Source organism: Lissotriton helveticus, chromosome 1_1 (assembly GCF_964261635.1).
Source record: "Lissotriton helveticus chromosome 1_1, aLisHel1.1, whole genome shotgun sequence".
In the NCBI taxonomy this organism is placed as follows: Eukaryota; Metazoa; Chordata; class Amphibia; order Caudata; family Salamandridae; genus Lissotriton; species Lissotriton helveticus.
Window position 1 is genome coordinate 1838070582 of NC_136057.1, and position 16192 is coordinate 1838086773.

Sequence of the window (16192 nt, forward strand, 5' to 3'; positions counted from 1 at the left end):
CTGTGCCGGGGTTATAGCATCTAGTGCCTTCAAATGCAGGACAAATGATGTTCCTTACAACAACCTCTTTGAGACCACATCCCAAACAGTCTTTTAATTTTCTCTCAGAATTTCAAGTCCCTCTCTAGCGAAAGGCTTAGCATTCAGTCAGTTTCTAGACATAGGCAATTTGAAGTCTTGAAACCTTGCCAATTTTCTGTCTTTATTCATGCATGGGAAAGGCTGTGTGCACAAAATAGATAAAGTGCTTTACACACACACTGGAATTGGTAAAGATCATCAAAAAGGGTCTTAGCTGTGTTATATCACTATTGACTGTATGAGTCTAAGATTCTATCTTGGCCTCGGGGTGCATATAAGTATTTTACCAATATTCTGGTGTTTAGGCAAATCTTGTTTTGCCTAATCTGTCAACCCTTGTTATGCCTTCCTGGTTGGGTGCCTTCTGCTAGTTGGCTTTCCCTGTAAACCACTAAGTTAGTTATATAAACCCCTAGTAGATTTAGTTTGACTGAAAAGCTTGGGCAACCACAGCATGTAATCTAGTCAAACCCAGAGTACCTTTCCAATTAACACTGTTTAGCGTCCCAATTCACAAGGCAACAAGAGTTCCCCCATAGGGGACCTTTGCTAGTAGTCATAAATAATCACTTACAGGTAAATAACATTTCCTTCAGTGGTTTCATCACACTTTAGAATTTGAATTTGAATTTGAATTTAAAAGGCTTGTATAGCGCAACGTACACCATTACGGTTTCTTGGCGCTTTAGCGGCATGCAATAAAACAGGAATGGGAACAATTAGAGTGGGAAGGCCTGAGTAAACAGAAAAGTTTTCAGTCCCTTACGAAAAAGGGAATATTGTTTTAAATTTCGGAGGTGATCCGGCAGGGAGTTCCAGAATACCGGAGCCAGATAAGAGAAGTTGGAACCTCCCCATTTTTTCCTGGTAAAACGGGGGACTTGCAATAGGGCCTGATCCGACGAACGAAGGTGTCTGACAGGAACGTAATTGGTTAGAAGAGAGGAAATGAAGGCCGGGGCCATTCCTAGTCGTGCCTGAAAGACCATGCACCCCATCTTAAAAAGCGAACGCTGCCGGACTGGCAGCCAGTGCAGTTCCTTCAACAGAGGTGTAGCATGATGGAACCGGGGAAGGCCATACACCATGCATAGGACCTGTCCTTCATTCATGCATCAACATAGTACCTCCTCCCAATGTTTGGGTCAACAAAGTGCTCTTCAATGCAGAACAATAATCATCCAGTCACTATGCTTTTAGGTCAGAATTTCTTATTGACAACCCACCTGTTTCATATTGTTGTTCTTGAGTTGATTACCTTATTCGTGACCCTGAAACTTTCACCAAAATCACTGTTGTGTCTATGGACGCAGTCACTGGCAAATGTTTTTAAAATTGTTTTACTTTTAATACTGAGCTCTCGCTGACTTCTAACCTGCACCTACCTGACAGAGGTTGTCTTTCCTTTGCTCCGCCGATTAGGCGCGGAGTTACCACCTTGTTTGCGAGCCTGCCGGTGCACCCCACGCCCACCTCCCTGACGGGTCACTGGGGGCGGCGGCTTAGCCCTGTGACGTGTTCGGCGTCAATACAAAAGTAGTTTGGTCATACCTCTGCGCAGCGGACTCGGGCAGCGGGCGCCCCTTTGGCAGGCCTAAGGTAAGCCCGTCTGCGCCCGTCCAAGCCCTGAAGAGCCCGAGGCCATGACCTCTGCTCGATTACCTCCGGTGGCAAATGCCCTGACGAAAATAGTGTATTCTCCTATGGAGCTTAGAAACACTGCATGCTGCATCTAGACCATTAGCGGACATGCTAGCTTGTTCACATACATTTCCTGATTACATGGCAGGTCCGGTAGCTTGTAGAAACTGCACCTTTCAGCAAAATCAATCAATTTGCCACACTCCTCTCATTCAGTCCCCTAAGATTCCGTTTGCATCGGGTCTATCCTATATCCTCTGTAATGTACGATCATTAGCCGGACATCCTATGGAGATTTGGGATATGATACACTCCTATGCACCAGAGATATGTTTCCTGACGGAAACTTGGTTGAATCCTGCTAATTTGCCGACGATACATTTGGCTATACCTGATAACTACAGTCTTATACAGCTGGACAGGGAGGGGAAAACAGGGGGGGTATCCCTATAGCCTTTAAAAAACATCTTAAAGTAAATTGGGTTGAAACATTTTCTGATAGAAGCTGTGAATTAGGCCTTTTCAAAGTTATTTTTTCACCGTCGGAAAGCTGGACCGATGCCCTAGTTTACCGACCTCCTGGCTCTAGGACGGATTTCACAGATAGACTGGTTGATTCCATAGCCACTTATGCTTTGTCTTCCAGTAACTTCCTACTATTAGGTGACTTTAATTTCCATGCTGAATCACTCACGTCTCCAGATGTGAAAAAACTCGTCACTGACATGGCACACCTGGCACTTTCACAAAAAATCCAAGGACCTAACCATAAGGGGGGCATACTCTTGATTTACTGTTCACGAATATTGCTTCACTTATATACGACACCGCATTGCCTCTCATGTGGTCTGACCATTTCATGATTAAATTTACGAGCCCATTTTGTTTACCGACATCTATGGGACATCACGTAGGCAGAGATCAACGGTTTCTGCGCCCTTGGAAAAAGTAACTCCTCAGGCATTTGAGGAAGTGTTCTCAGTACCCTTAATAACAGAAGAAAGGGATGTATCCAAAGCTTTGTCGACCTTCACCAAGGAGTTGGGAAAAACTTTGGACACAATCATCCCAGCAAAAATGAAATCTAGACCCTTGCTGAACCGTCGTTCAGCACAATGGTACACTTCCGAATTAAAACTGGAAAAATCTGCCTGCAAACGATTGGAGAGACTTTGGCGTCGAAGCAAACCCCCCCCAGTCGAAAGCACTTTTTAAATCCTCACAGAAAATCTATCACCTTAACTTGAGGGCAGCAAGAAGCACGTTTTATAGCAAATCAAATCGCGAACGCTAACAATTCGCCTAAAGTGCTATTTGACATTGTGAATGAGTTTGTGTCCCCAGCGGCATGCAAGCAACCGTCCATAGAATCTCAGGACCTCTGCGACTCACTAGCTAGGTTTTTCCATGATAAAATCGAAAGTATCTATTCTAAATTTTCCCCTTCTGCCTCCTCTCTTCCTTATTTAGGCAATCAATCTGTACGGTCGGATTGCTCTCTTACATGTTTCAGACTAATCACTATAGCTGAAACTCATAAAGCGCTTGAGTATGCAAAGTCTGGCTCTCCGGCGGACCGTTGCCCCCCCAAGAGTTATGGCACTTCTGTCTCATTCACTGGCGCCCACGATCGCGAAAATCTTCAACCTATCAATTTCAGAGGGTGAAATTCCGGTCCTCTGGAAGGAAGCTTTTGTCCACCCGATACTAAAAAAAACAGCGGCTAACCCATTACAGCTGAGTAATTATCGGCCTATATTGTTGCTTCCTCTCCTAGGTAAAGCACTTGAGAGCATGATCAACCAACAACTGAACCTCTACCTGGAATCAAACTGCATTTTAGACGCCTCGCAGTCCGGCTTCCGTAGGGGTTTCAGTACTGAAACAGCACTTTTAGCTGTAACTGACTCCCTGCGGATGACGGTAGATGCCGGAGGATCGGCAATCCTGATTCTTCTTGACCTCTCCGCGGCCTTTGATACCATCTCACATGTTAGGCTGCTGGAGAGGTTAAGTACTATTGGTATCCAGGGGCTAGCCCTTAAGTGGCTACAAAACTTTCTGATGGATAGATCCCAGACGGTCATCATGGGTCCCTATCAGGCAGAGAAAATGTTGTTGGATAAAGGCGTTCCCCAGGGTTCCTGCCTTAGCCCCACCCTTTTTAACATCTATATGGCACCCCTGGCTAAGGTAGTGGAATCCCTGGGGTTCGAAACTATTTCATACGCCGACGACACACAGCTGTCATTTAACATCAGCCCCAATCAGGAGGCAGACCGACTCCGCTTCTCAACAGGGATCCTGGAAATCTCCAACTGGATGACCAACAACTTCCTCCAGTTGAACCCAGGAAAGACGGAAGTCATGCTGCTGGGTAAGGCGGCGACTGTCTGGGCCAAGGATTGGTGGCCCGCACAGTTGGGCACCCCTCCAATACCGAAAAAGTGTGTTAATAACTTGGGTATCAAAAATTATCACGCTCTCTCAATGCAGGACCATGTCGCGGCCGTTGCTGGATCCTGCTATTTCAGGTTAAGATTGCTTAGGAAGATCCTTCCTTTCATTCCATCAGAACATCATAGAACCCTGACACAAGCCATGATTATTAGCCGTTTGGATTACGGCAACGCCCTCTTAGCAGAAGTAGGGCTGACCTCCCTTAAGAAATTACAAGCGATCCAAAACACAGCGGCCAGGCTGGTTTTGAATATGCCTGCTAGATCTTCTTCACTACCATTACTGAGAAAACTACACTGACTACCTGTAAAGCAAAGATCCATTTTCAAAATCTGTTGTTTGACATTTATTGCCCTACAGGGTCAGTGCCCTAGCTACCTGCAACATAAATTGACAAAACACATCCCGAGCCGAACTCTTAGATCCAGCTCGCAATTATTATTACATGTTCCCCGAATCAGACGTCATAGGTCAGGGGGGCTGGCTTTTTCTTACCTACCACCCGTCTATTGGAATAGTCTTCCCATCTCCTTGCGAGAAATTTCATCCTATCAATTTTTCAGGAAACATTTAAAAACCTTCCTTTATTAAGGCCTCCCCTTTCTTAGTTTTGTCTTAGGGCTGTGTTCTTAGTAAGCGCCGAGATGCCTCACGGTGTAAAAGAAAGCATAACATAACATAACATTTGTGGCGCTACTGTCTACTTGCATCTAGTGTGCTGGTACACCATGGGCATTTAATATGATGTTTTGCACTTCAACATCTCCAGAGTTCCTTTATTAGAGATAAAGATGACTGAAGTGGACTAAGTAATTCCACACAAATGAAAACTTGCATTCTGGATCAGTCAAGCAAATAACTAGCACCCTAGAGCTTCTTGATTTTTCTGCTGTATGTTATTTCCTTTGGTTGTGCTTTTGGCTTCCCTGCAAGAGAGCTCCTCGTACATGTTTCTTCCTCTCCATGTCATAGGACCAGAGCGGGAGAAGTGCAGGCATATTCATTATTGCTGCCTTATGGTGTTTATTTGGGATCTTTCTAATTCTATAACGGATATCCTTGTGAAAGATTCTGAACCATTTTGACCATTCACCCTCCACCCATGCATATGGTGTACGAGGAAGCCTAAGAAGAATTCACAGAGCAGCCCTTGATCGACTAGAACACAAAACATCTTACAAAGTTGTTCATAAACTTGTTCATCATCTTAAAAGGACTCCCTCATCCCTGGCTAACCTCAATTATTATTATTATTTTTTTGCTTATTGAATATTTTAGTCATGTAGGAGAAGTAAATAAGAAAAATGCCGTAGGAGCACATCATGACCCAACTCTTACCTGCACTTTGATAATCAAAATCAATGGAAATAGGTTTTCTTTCGGTTTTCTTAAAGAGTTTTACTCACCACTCACCAGTATTAAATCTCTAGTGCCCCACAGACTGAAGATGACCTACACGGAAGTAAGTTACATGAAGAAAATGTTTTCGTTGGAGAGTCTAAGATGTGATTCAGAATGAAAGCTATCTTTTGTCTCAGATGGAAGTACATAGCTGGAGAATTGTATGCCTCGTTTTAGACATAACCAATTGCTCCCACCAAGACATTTCCCCATGGGCTCTAAATCGTATTATATTCCGTGAGCAATAGATAAAAGTGTAACTCTGAATATTAAACATATGTCTGCGATTCATGTGTGCATGACAAGGTGTATTACTGACCCTAACTTCTATTTCGAGTTCACTCTTTAACTGGACTGCTTTAAATTATTTTCCAGTGCTCCTTCATACCTTATCCAGTTTAACTGTAGATACTTATTGTTGACTGTAGTTGCCAAAGTAGTGCGTTTTCATTGATAAAGACCTTGCTGGTGATGCACTTTCCCACCTTGCAGTAACTTTTATTATTCCATGCTACATTGCTTAATTTGATCCGGTGCTCAGCACGGCACTTAATCCTCAGCACCTGTGCTTATAGTACAAATTAAGGAAACACTCATTTAGAGTCCAGGTGATTTTCCCCAGAATCACAGGATTTTGAGCCATGCTGAGACTTGAACCCGGTTCCCCAACTCCAAAATCGGCAGTTCTAGCCATTAGGCCAAGTCCTCTCCAGAATAATAAATGCCGGGGCTCTAGTCGGGAGGAAGTTTGCACCAACACATTTCTCTTGTTAGCACTGTCTCCTGAGGAGAGCCCTGGCACTTTTCATTTTACAAGTTAACCACTGCCATGTTAGCTCAGTATACTTTTTGTGACTTATTCTTTCATGTAGCACCCAATCTTTGCTTTGTTTTTAGATTCACTGCGCGGATTACGGAGCTGATGCAAGTTCTGAAGGATTTAAATCGGGGCAAATACGAACGCACCATGGTTTCTCAACAGGACAAAGGCAATTACAGCGCTTGAACCTTAGTAAATCTTACTTGGGGATTCGTTGGGTTGTATCACCTGTACTACAGCAGTTTTCTTTTCAAATTTCAGAAAAAGAAGGAATCCAGGATAGTCCCATCATTCTTGGAACTGGAGAAATCATCAACGCTGACCACATTATTAAGTATGGAAAGAAAACAATGTTACTATGTAAATACGCTTAGAAAGCTAACATTCTTTTAAGAGATATTTGTGAGTGGTTTGAAAATGCAATCATGTCTTTTTCATTTGCTTCCAGGTTCGATCATGTACCACTAGCAACACCAAATGGAGACATTTTAATACGAGATCTTAATTTTGAGGTATGTGATGGCTCTATTTAAAAAAAATGTGATTTGAAACACAAAGTAGGGAATCTTTCAGAAAATGGACAACACTTTTGCAGCATAGTCACACAACCTGAGATTTGGATATTTAAATAATACTGTCTTTTTTTTGTCACATTAGTCAGCTTTTGTTTGGCATAATATTGTGACAAACTTTTTTTTTTTTTTTGGTTGGGTGGTCTTTAGAGAGTAAAGATGTGACATTTATGATATGACCGTGTTGCACCTCAATTTCAAAATGTCTTAGTTTGTAGGGGGTGTGGTGTGACGCAAAGGAAACTTGCTGCCTGAGCAAAAGCTTGGACTCCTCAGCACCATATCCTCGACTCAAAGATAAGTCCAATGCGGTATTTGCACACAAAGGGCACAAAGAAAAAAGCTCCCACAGGGAATGCTTTCTGACAAGCGGGATCATTAATACCGCCCGCATACACACAAGTCAAAGGGGCTGCATCTCTCTCTCCAGAAATAGGACACTGCTCACACTGTGCCGGCAACCGCTGTTGCAGTTGCATGAGTTCCTCTGCACTCGTAAGGGTATGATAGGCCATAGTCGTTCGTGGAGAGTGAAGTGACCTAAGGCGCTCTGACTACCCTCCTGCATCAGCGCTTAATAAGCCATGTGAGCAACTCTCTAAAAGATGATTCTGTGAATGTATTGGTGGCTATTATGTCTTTGTGACTTTAGTGACCCTAACTGGTTGCTTCGTTTTTTTTTTTTTTATCCGGGTGAGGCCACAGGCCTCACGATTGCTCCTTTGCCTACACATGTTTGCCTCCCTCTCTGTTGGAAATACTTCTTGAGCCTTGGCTCTAGTTCTCATAACTGAAACTATCTTCTCGCGCCCCAACACGGGATCCAAATGCTGAGACACTGCTAAGATCTGCACCCCAATACTAGTCTGCTACAGAGGAGGTGAATATGCTTCACCTCAGAAACAGAAGGCTTTATTTACTTGCCACCAACTAAGCGCAATGACTCTGTATTCCATTGATTACTTCTATGACCATAGCACAATCTATGATGGCTGATACTATCCCCACTAGACTCTTGCTGTGGTGACGCCTCGGATACAGCTGCCTAGTGACCCCATTCAAGTGACCTCTTCTTACTGCTTGCAACCCTGCAAAGAGGTGGCTGATCTTCCTTCCTTACATGCTACCACCCTCCTTAGCTTGCTTTGAGACTACTAAAACAATACGATGGCTGAGAAACTCCAAGCCTGGTACAAAACTTTCCAACCCAGAACCCCCTGCCCCAGAATCAATAGATTCCATTCGTAAAAAGCTATCTGACGTCTGACAACTGGCTCAAACAACAAAAATCAGCATGGACATTAGGCAACAAGATGTGGCTGTTATGAGGTCTGACATAAAAACAAATAATGGACAAGCTATCCATAGCAGAACAATGCATCAGTGACCTTGAAGATAAGTCTATCTCTGCAAAAAAAGAATAGACCATTTGCATGTTTTGAATTTTTATGTTATTTTTATTTGCTCAGATTGTCACAGTTGGATACTCATTTTCATTGCTCTATTAAAGCCCACGCTACACCATACATTAGTACCATTGCGTTTGCACTTGGGCTAATTTACATATTTGTGTAGTTCTTTTGTGGCGCACAGGAGATGTATGGTCTCCTTCTTTGGGTCCCATGCTATTCTATTTTTAGGTTGGGTAGGGTGTGTTACAGAGTTGGTAGTCTCTAATTGTATATTTTTTCCTTTTCCCCCTCTCCTACCCTTAGTGCCCACACTCCCAGCGCTTACTCCACTCTGCGCCCCATAACACTTACATACCAAGGAAACTCATGAGACAAATTAGTGGGAAAGCAGTGGTGCAGGTTTATTTTGCACAACAAGTGGAAATAAGGTGGGTCATCTTACGGGCGATCCAATGCGGCAGCCCCTCGCTGCCCCGCATGCCTAATGAGCCATTCTTGCACGGCGAGTCGATGCTCTGACGGTGCAGTTCATTATCACTTTCTTTCGTTCACTCCCGCCCCCCCTGTCAGGGCGGAGCGATGAGGCACACCCCCGGTCGGTTCAGGCCCCCCGACCGCCCGAAGGACTAACGGGGCACCGACGCTGTTTCCTGGAACCCCCTCGGCTCCAGGTTCTTGGCTCAGGCACCCCTACTGTGCCCGGCAGAGGTATTGACTGTGTCCTTCTGCCGCAGAGGTACCCCTACTGTCCATCTGCTTCCAGATCGCCCTGTACTCCGCCACAGCTCTGGAGGAGGCCCCCGTCGATGACAGAGCCCCCCACCACCTCTTACTTTCCGTTACTGCTTTCATCACTTTAAGCTATCTGAGTCTCGCCCATTGGTACCTGTCAGCCAGGTCACTGGCACCCTGCTGCTGTTAGGCACTCTTCCAAATCTAGGAGAAAGACATCCATACCCAGCCCAGACAAGTGTACCCCGTCCTTTTCGTAATAACCCACAGTCCTTTCCTGTATCAAAGCATGCCTGATGAACCCCAGGCCTCTCCTTTCCATGAATTTTTGCATGGCCCTGTTGACCCTCTTCCTGCCTTGCTCTAGGGCAACAGCTGACCGCGCTCCCTTCCAGGCCCTCCGGGGAACGATCTCCGACCATATTAGCTCGGTGGCACCCAATTTGTTCGTTATGGCAATTGTGTCCCTCTGCATTGCATCTACCAAAGCTCTCCTCCCCATCGTCACCAGATCATTCCCGCCCAAGTGGATGATGAGGATGTTGGGAGGCCCACCCTGCGCAGCCAAACATTGGTCAATCCTGCGCCTCAGCTGGCCCCATCTCATCCCCGGGAAACCCAGCCATAAAATTCCTGTCCTTGCTAAGGCCGCATCCCATTTCCTGTATGACGCCCACTGTTCCAGCTTGGTAACATACGAATGGCCCATCACCCATACGCAACAGTCAGCTGCAAGAAAAGACACCGTTGGCATTAAACTTTTATTTATAACTGAGCACTGCACACAAGCAAACTTAACTTGAACTGTACCACCGTTGGCATTAATCCGTTCTTCATAACTGAACACAGCACATAAACAAACTTAACTTTAAATGTACACGTTGGATTTCGGCTTCGCAGGGCCTCGTTGACCTACCGCCCTGAGTTTTACTAGTATCCCGGCATCTTCAAGGGCGGACATATCGCTGGTAGCAAGAGGATGACCACCTCCCCACTCTTTTGACACCTTCTTCGCCCATCCCAGCCCTATATGCAGCCGTGGCTGCCCCTATTCTAAACGAATGGGTTGAAAATTTTCAACCTCCCTCTGTCTGCGACAAGCCTGCTTTGACCAACACCTTTGCCATCACTCGCTCGAATTGGAATTGTGTTAGTGGCGTACCGTCAGCGTGAATTAAGAAGGCGCCTGCTAGCAAGGGCCTTATTTTCAGGTAATCCCTAACCAAGGTGACTGGGCAGTATCTGGGGTCCTCGAATGCATGCAAAGTTATGGCCACTCCTTTGCCAGCCTGGTCCGTCTTGGACTTGCGCAGCCATAGAACTAATGAATCCTTGGCACAAACGTCTATCATGTCTAGCGCCCTCCCAGACCTATCCAATTTTGATTTGGCCACAAGCTCGCTGGCCCGAAAGGCACCAAAGAACGCCAAACAGAAGGCTGTTGCAAAAAGCTGCGTCTCAAAAGCTGAATTTGTGACAGACGGCAGCGTGTCTAACATGCGTTGCAGGGCGGGGAACTCTATCCCTGCTCTCTTGTCTGGGGACCTGACTTCGTCCCGGGCCCACCCCTTCAGTGCAGCCCTTATCCTGAACTCCCCCGTTGTGTCCTGCTCGCCATTTAAACGTGTCTCGTGTTTGGGCGCTGCCAGGTGGCTGGACACCCAAGAGTGGGACTTGCCCGTTTCCCTAGCCCAAACTACAAAACCCTCCACTTGTTCCCTTGAACTCAACGTTGCTGCTCCCAAGGACTGTATTACTGCTCGGAAAGTTGTTAGTTGGGCCTCATATCTTCTCCTAGTTGACTGGGCCAGAGAACGTTGGCCCATCTTCTTCAGCCGTTCCCCCACCGAAGTAGTCGCCATAGTGCTGCCGGGAACGGTGTCATCTCCTCCCCTGCCTGCGGCCATGCCTCCCGAAATCGTGACAGCTGAAAGCGAGAGAGAGCGTCAGCTGCCACATTCTTGACACCTTCGACATGTCTAGCCCTGAACTCAATGTTGTTACGCAGCCCAGCCCTGACCAGTTCTCTCAGCAGACTTAAAACTAGCAGGCAGTTAGCAGTCGAACCATTGATTGCCTGGACCACAGCTAGGTTGTCAGACCAGAACACCACCTTCCTGTTGCCCAATTCTTCTGGCCATAGGTGCAGTGCCACCACAATTGGAAACATCTCCAGGACCGTGATATTTGCCGTCAGACCTTTCTTGCGCCAAGCATTCGGCCACTTCATTGCACACCACTTCTCTCTAAAGATCACCCCGACACCTACTCTACCGGAAGCATCATAAAAGAGACACAGGCCCTGGCTGCTTTCCCAGGGGGCCCTCCATATTACTGTACCATTGAAATTTTCCAAAAATTCGTCCCACATGCACAAATCTGATCTCAGTCCCTGTCCCAGACGTACTAGGTGATGCTTGTTCGCACTAGCCGTGGCCTTCGCCAACCTGCGGGAAAACACTTTGCCAGCCGGAATGACCCTTGCAGCGAAGTTCAATTTTCCCAACAGGCTCTGCACTACTTCTAGCGTTGCGCTGCCCTTTCCAATAATTGCACTGATGTCCCTTCGCAGTTCACACACTTTCTCTACTGGAAGTCTGGATTCACCTTTCACTGTATCGAGTTCTATGCCCAGGAATGTGAGCACCTGCGCGGGCCCTTCAGTTTTCCCTGGTGCCAAAGGAACCCCCAAATGCTCCGACAGGGCCTCAAAGGCCAGCAAGGCATCGGCGCATTCCTGAGAACCGTCCCTGCCGAAGAACAGGAAGTCGTCCAAATAGTGAGTGACTTGTGAAATGCCATGCCTGGTTGTGAGGGCCCACTGCAGGAAGGAGCTGAATGCCTCGAAGAAAGCACATGAGACCGCGCAACCCATTGGCATGCAGCGATCGAAAAAGAATGCCCCCTCCCACTTGAAACCCAATAAGTGCTGACTGTCTGGGTGAACGGGTAGGAGGCGGAACGCTGACTCGATGTCTGCCTTGGCCAGCCACGCTCCCTTGCCTGTTCTCCTAATCAGATCAATGGCCATGTCAAGCGAGCAATATGAGACTGAACACGCCCCTTCCTCCAACCAATGGTTTACTGAATTGCCCTCTGGATACGACAGGTGGTGTATCAGTCTGTATGACCCTTGCTGCTTTTTTGGGACCACGCCTAGCGGGGAAACTAAGAAATTCTGTAGCGGGGGAGAAGGGAAAGGCCCAGCCACCCTCCCTAGGTCAACCTCCTTCCTGATCTTGTCACTGACCACCTGATGTAATTCCCTAGCTGACCTCAAATTCCGGGCGTCCCTGGGACCCAGGGGGCCTTTGTAAGGGATCTTAAAGCCGTCCACAAATCCGTTGACCAATATCTCCCGCTCTTTTACGAGTGGATACACCCTGAGCAGAGGTAGAATGTTCTGCAGCACTATGGGGGATGGACCCTTGGAATGCTCAGTCCCGCCCCCCTGCTGGGAGAATGCGTCATTGGTTGTCGGATCGTAGCCGTCCGATTGACCCCTGCCCTTATCTTCGCTGGACGGAGGGCCCCTGATGTGTCCTGCCTGCTCTCTGTGTTGCCAAGGGAATCTGCCAATTGTCTCGTTGTCTTGCTCAGTCTGTCCAGTGTGCCCTCCCAGTAACCTATTGCCGGGCACCCTCTGTTCCTTGCGCTGTTGTAGGGGGTGGATGTTGGCCGCCGGTGCAGGAGATTGCTGCATGTTGGGAACCACACTTGCTGCACTCGTGGGCGAACTTGCACGCCCTCCCCCAGGTACATGCCCCGTTATTAAAAAGTCTACATGTCCCTGAGTTGAAGCGTCTTGTACCTGCTCCCTGACCCCTCCCCCGCCCCCCCCCCGAAAGGGCTGTTGGAAGGACCGTCTTGGGTACTGTTCCCACTTTTGATCCTGCTCCCACCGCTTAGCATCACTACCCTCGCTCTGTGTCCTGTGAGGTGCGTCCCTCTTGCTGTTCCCAGTCCTACACATGTGTTTGAACCAGAGCTGAATGTTAGTGTGGTCCCACCCTATTTCCGGGCAGCTGGCCATGGTCTTTCTGAATTCCTGGTCGTATGAAAACCAACCCATCCCTCCGGATTCCCTTGCACCTTGTTGAATGGAGTTTGCATATTCCATCAGGGCCTCACTCTGAGCCGGATCCTTCTGCACTACGATAGCTGCCAATATATTGAATGCTTCAGTCCAGTTCTCAATGGTTTTTCCCGGCCATCGCTGAAACCGAACCTTGTCCTCCTCCTTCTTACCCATCCTCCTTGTGTCAGCCCCCGCATTATCGTGCATTAATAAGGTCAGGATGTCAATGTACTCCCTTCTCCATATACCTTCCTTTGCCGCTTGGGGCACCTGCCTGGCCAAGGAGCATCCCCCTTTCGCTTTGATGCCCTGTTTCCCTACGCCTACTGGCTGCCCTTCTCCTGCCAGAACTGAAGGGACCCTAGCCACTGGCCCACTTGTACCATTCCCTGCGCCTCCCGCTGCTCCCTCCGCAGCCGGTACCAGGCCAGCCGCCTGTGGGCCAGGAGCGGCTGTCTGGGATAGGACTTGTGGGGTACTTAAAAGAATAATGGGGGGCACACTCTGGGGAACAACGGGAGCCAAACTTTGCTGGCTGACTGCTGACACGCCCTGTGAGTTAAGGGCGTTAACGATCTGGGGGGCCACCGTTAGGGGGCAGATGGGGGCCATACTTTGGTGAACTGCGGGGTGACCGTGAGAATCGGGGCGACTGTTTGGGGAACATTATTTGCCGTGCTCTGCTGGCTAGCTGGTGGGGCACTCTGCGTGGTAGGAGCATAGGCACCGCTGGCGGGTGGCAGTACTGATGGCCCGACCAGTATTGGTGACCCTGCTAACGATGGCGGCCCAGACTGAGCCCATACTTGACTCACCGGATACCTTGATACCGACCCTGACAGAGGGACCAACCCTTCCTGTGCAGCCGCCATGGTGTCTAAACGCTTCTGAAATATATTCATCAACCCCAACATATCATCCATTGTCTTACCCATTTGGGCTAAGTCCGTCATTCCTGCCACTGTCTCATGTACCACGGTAGGTACGGCCACAGTCTCAACTGGCGGCCCGGCTGGAGCGGATTGTTTCGTTTTATTACAGCGGGCTGGCGCGGCCGGGAATTCCTTCCGTGTGCCCTTCCGTTTGCGTGTGGACCGACGAGTCCCCTCTCCCTCTCCTGAAGTGCCCGGGGCGTCCTCAGGGGTCGCAGGACTGCCAGCCTCCTCGAGCCGGCGCCCCTCGATGAAGCCTTGCGCCCAAGCTGGCCCTTAGCCTGCGCGATCGCCAAGAATTCTGCCCATAGCCCATCCTGCGGCAACGCAGCGCCGTGGGAACTCATCGCGAATGCTTCTGCCCTTCCGGGTCCCTGCTGCTCCTACAAAGATAGCCGGTGACAATCCCTGCCCGTGTTCCTGCCAATGTGCTGCTCCTTCAAGGCAGCCGCTGCCTGTCCCAACCCTCGGTCCTTAACGGAATCTGCTACTCCTTAAAATTCAGCCGCTGCAAGTCCTTTCCCCCCTAGTGGCTGCTACTTTGAGGTATCTGAAAGAACAAACACTGTTATTCGCCGGCATATGCACCTCTGCACCAACAACTTTATTGTGACCTCAGGTCCCACTGACCCTGAAACTCCCTAACCCCGTGGGCCACCCAGCTGTTATTCTTGCTCCTTTCAAAACCACCACATAATAAAAATTTGTCATTTACATTACCCTAGCTCAGACTCTCTTGATGCGACGCCTATTGCATTGCAATGCTTGTGCAACTGAAAGCATTTCACCTGCTGGATTGCATAAGTCATTTTTGCCCCTAAATGTCGCTCCGTGCTTCTAGGCTGCCCACAGAGGCACTACGTTCCGCGTTCGTTCTGGCCGCTGGTGATAAATTATATGCTATATAACCGAAACTGGGTACATTGATGGTGGTGAGGGTAGCACCTATTTCTCTGGGAGCTACAACGCGCGACGGTCCCGATGCGCTTTCTTAGGACAAGGACGCATTCATTTTGGTATTCGCGTGATATTAAGTGATTTGTCCAGAACAGCAGGACGATGGCGTCCCTGCAGAGACTCGCACACGGTTGCCCAGTTCGCAGTCAACCGACATGGCCGCTATACTCCCTTCATCTAGCTAGTTCTCGTTACTTCGCGTGTATATTGAAGCGGGCACTGTTGTCCCCTTGATGGGAAAGTGCTCTAATTGTCTGCTCCTTTCCCGAAAGCTTACTCTAGAGGCGCCTGAAAGTCTTATACACCTTTCTGGCGTAGACGACTCTGGGTACCTAATGGCTGGAACGTTGGGCGTCCAGAGCCATGGGACTCCAGACATTGCTTCTTTCCATGGGCCTAGCCCTTAAAGGCAGGATCACCGCTTCCCCTCCTGCTGTACACTGCACTGCCTCGCAGCCAGAAACACTTCCCTCTTTAACGCGATGAAGACCTGCTCGCCACCCGGCCACACGCACCATCAATACTTCTGTATATTATGGACAAACGGAAATATAATTATTCCAGTTCGGGAAGAGCTCATTGTTTACGTGGCGCCAGGCATTTGCGAGGAGCCCGCGAAGAGCTGACATGTTTGTACACAAGGCAGTGTGCAATTTCAAGAAGCAGAAAAGCTGCATGGACAGAAAAGCTGCATGGACGCTTGGAACGTAAAACACTAAACCACTGTAATGGTGGATAGCTCCAAGAGTCAACTAATGGCGGAAAGCCTCGTGCAAACCTTCCAGGCCCATGGGGGTCTCTGGGCGCTGAGGGGGCCGTCGGGGATTGCCCGGAGTCACGTGGTGCTGGGCGGTCTGCTGCCGGAGCCGGGGATCGCACTGTGTGAGACTTTTCGGATATACTACACTCGTTCCAAGCAACGCATTGGCATTGCATGCATGTACCAGCTGCCAGTGTATCAACAACAAATAGTAATACTGCGTCAATTTCTTGTTTTCTGATGCTTTGGCAATTACCGAATCACTGAATCCCCCCCGCGCTGCTAATCCAGCCCTTAACTGCACACTGCCATTTGACCTGCCTCGTGGTCGGCCATGGCGGCGGGT

The 16192-nt window shown here is 48.4% G+C and overlaps 1 protein-coding gene across 1 annotated transcript in view; it reads left to right on the top strand.

The window, feature by feature from the left end:
- Positions 1–16192, top strand: part of ABCD3 (ATP binding cassette subfamily D member 3) — a 344077-nt gene that overhangs the window by 225237 nt on the left and 102648 nt on the right. The window contains exons 14-16 of the mRNA XM_078641238.1: positions 6481–6572; positions 6665–6737; positions 6852–6915. Coding sequence (XP_078497364.1) covers positions 6481–6572; positions 6665–6737; positions 6852–6915 — 229 coding nt within the window. The remainder of the gene's footprint in view (positions 1–6480; positions 6573–6664; positions 6738–6851; positions 6916–16192) is intronic.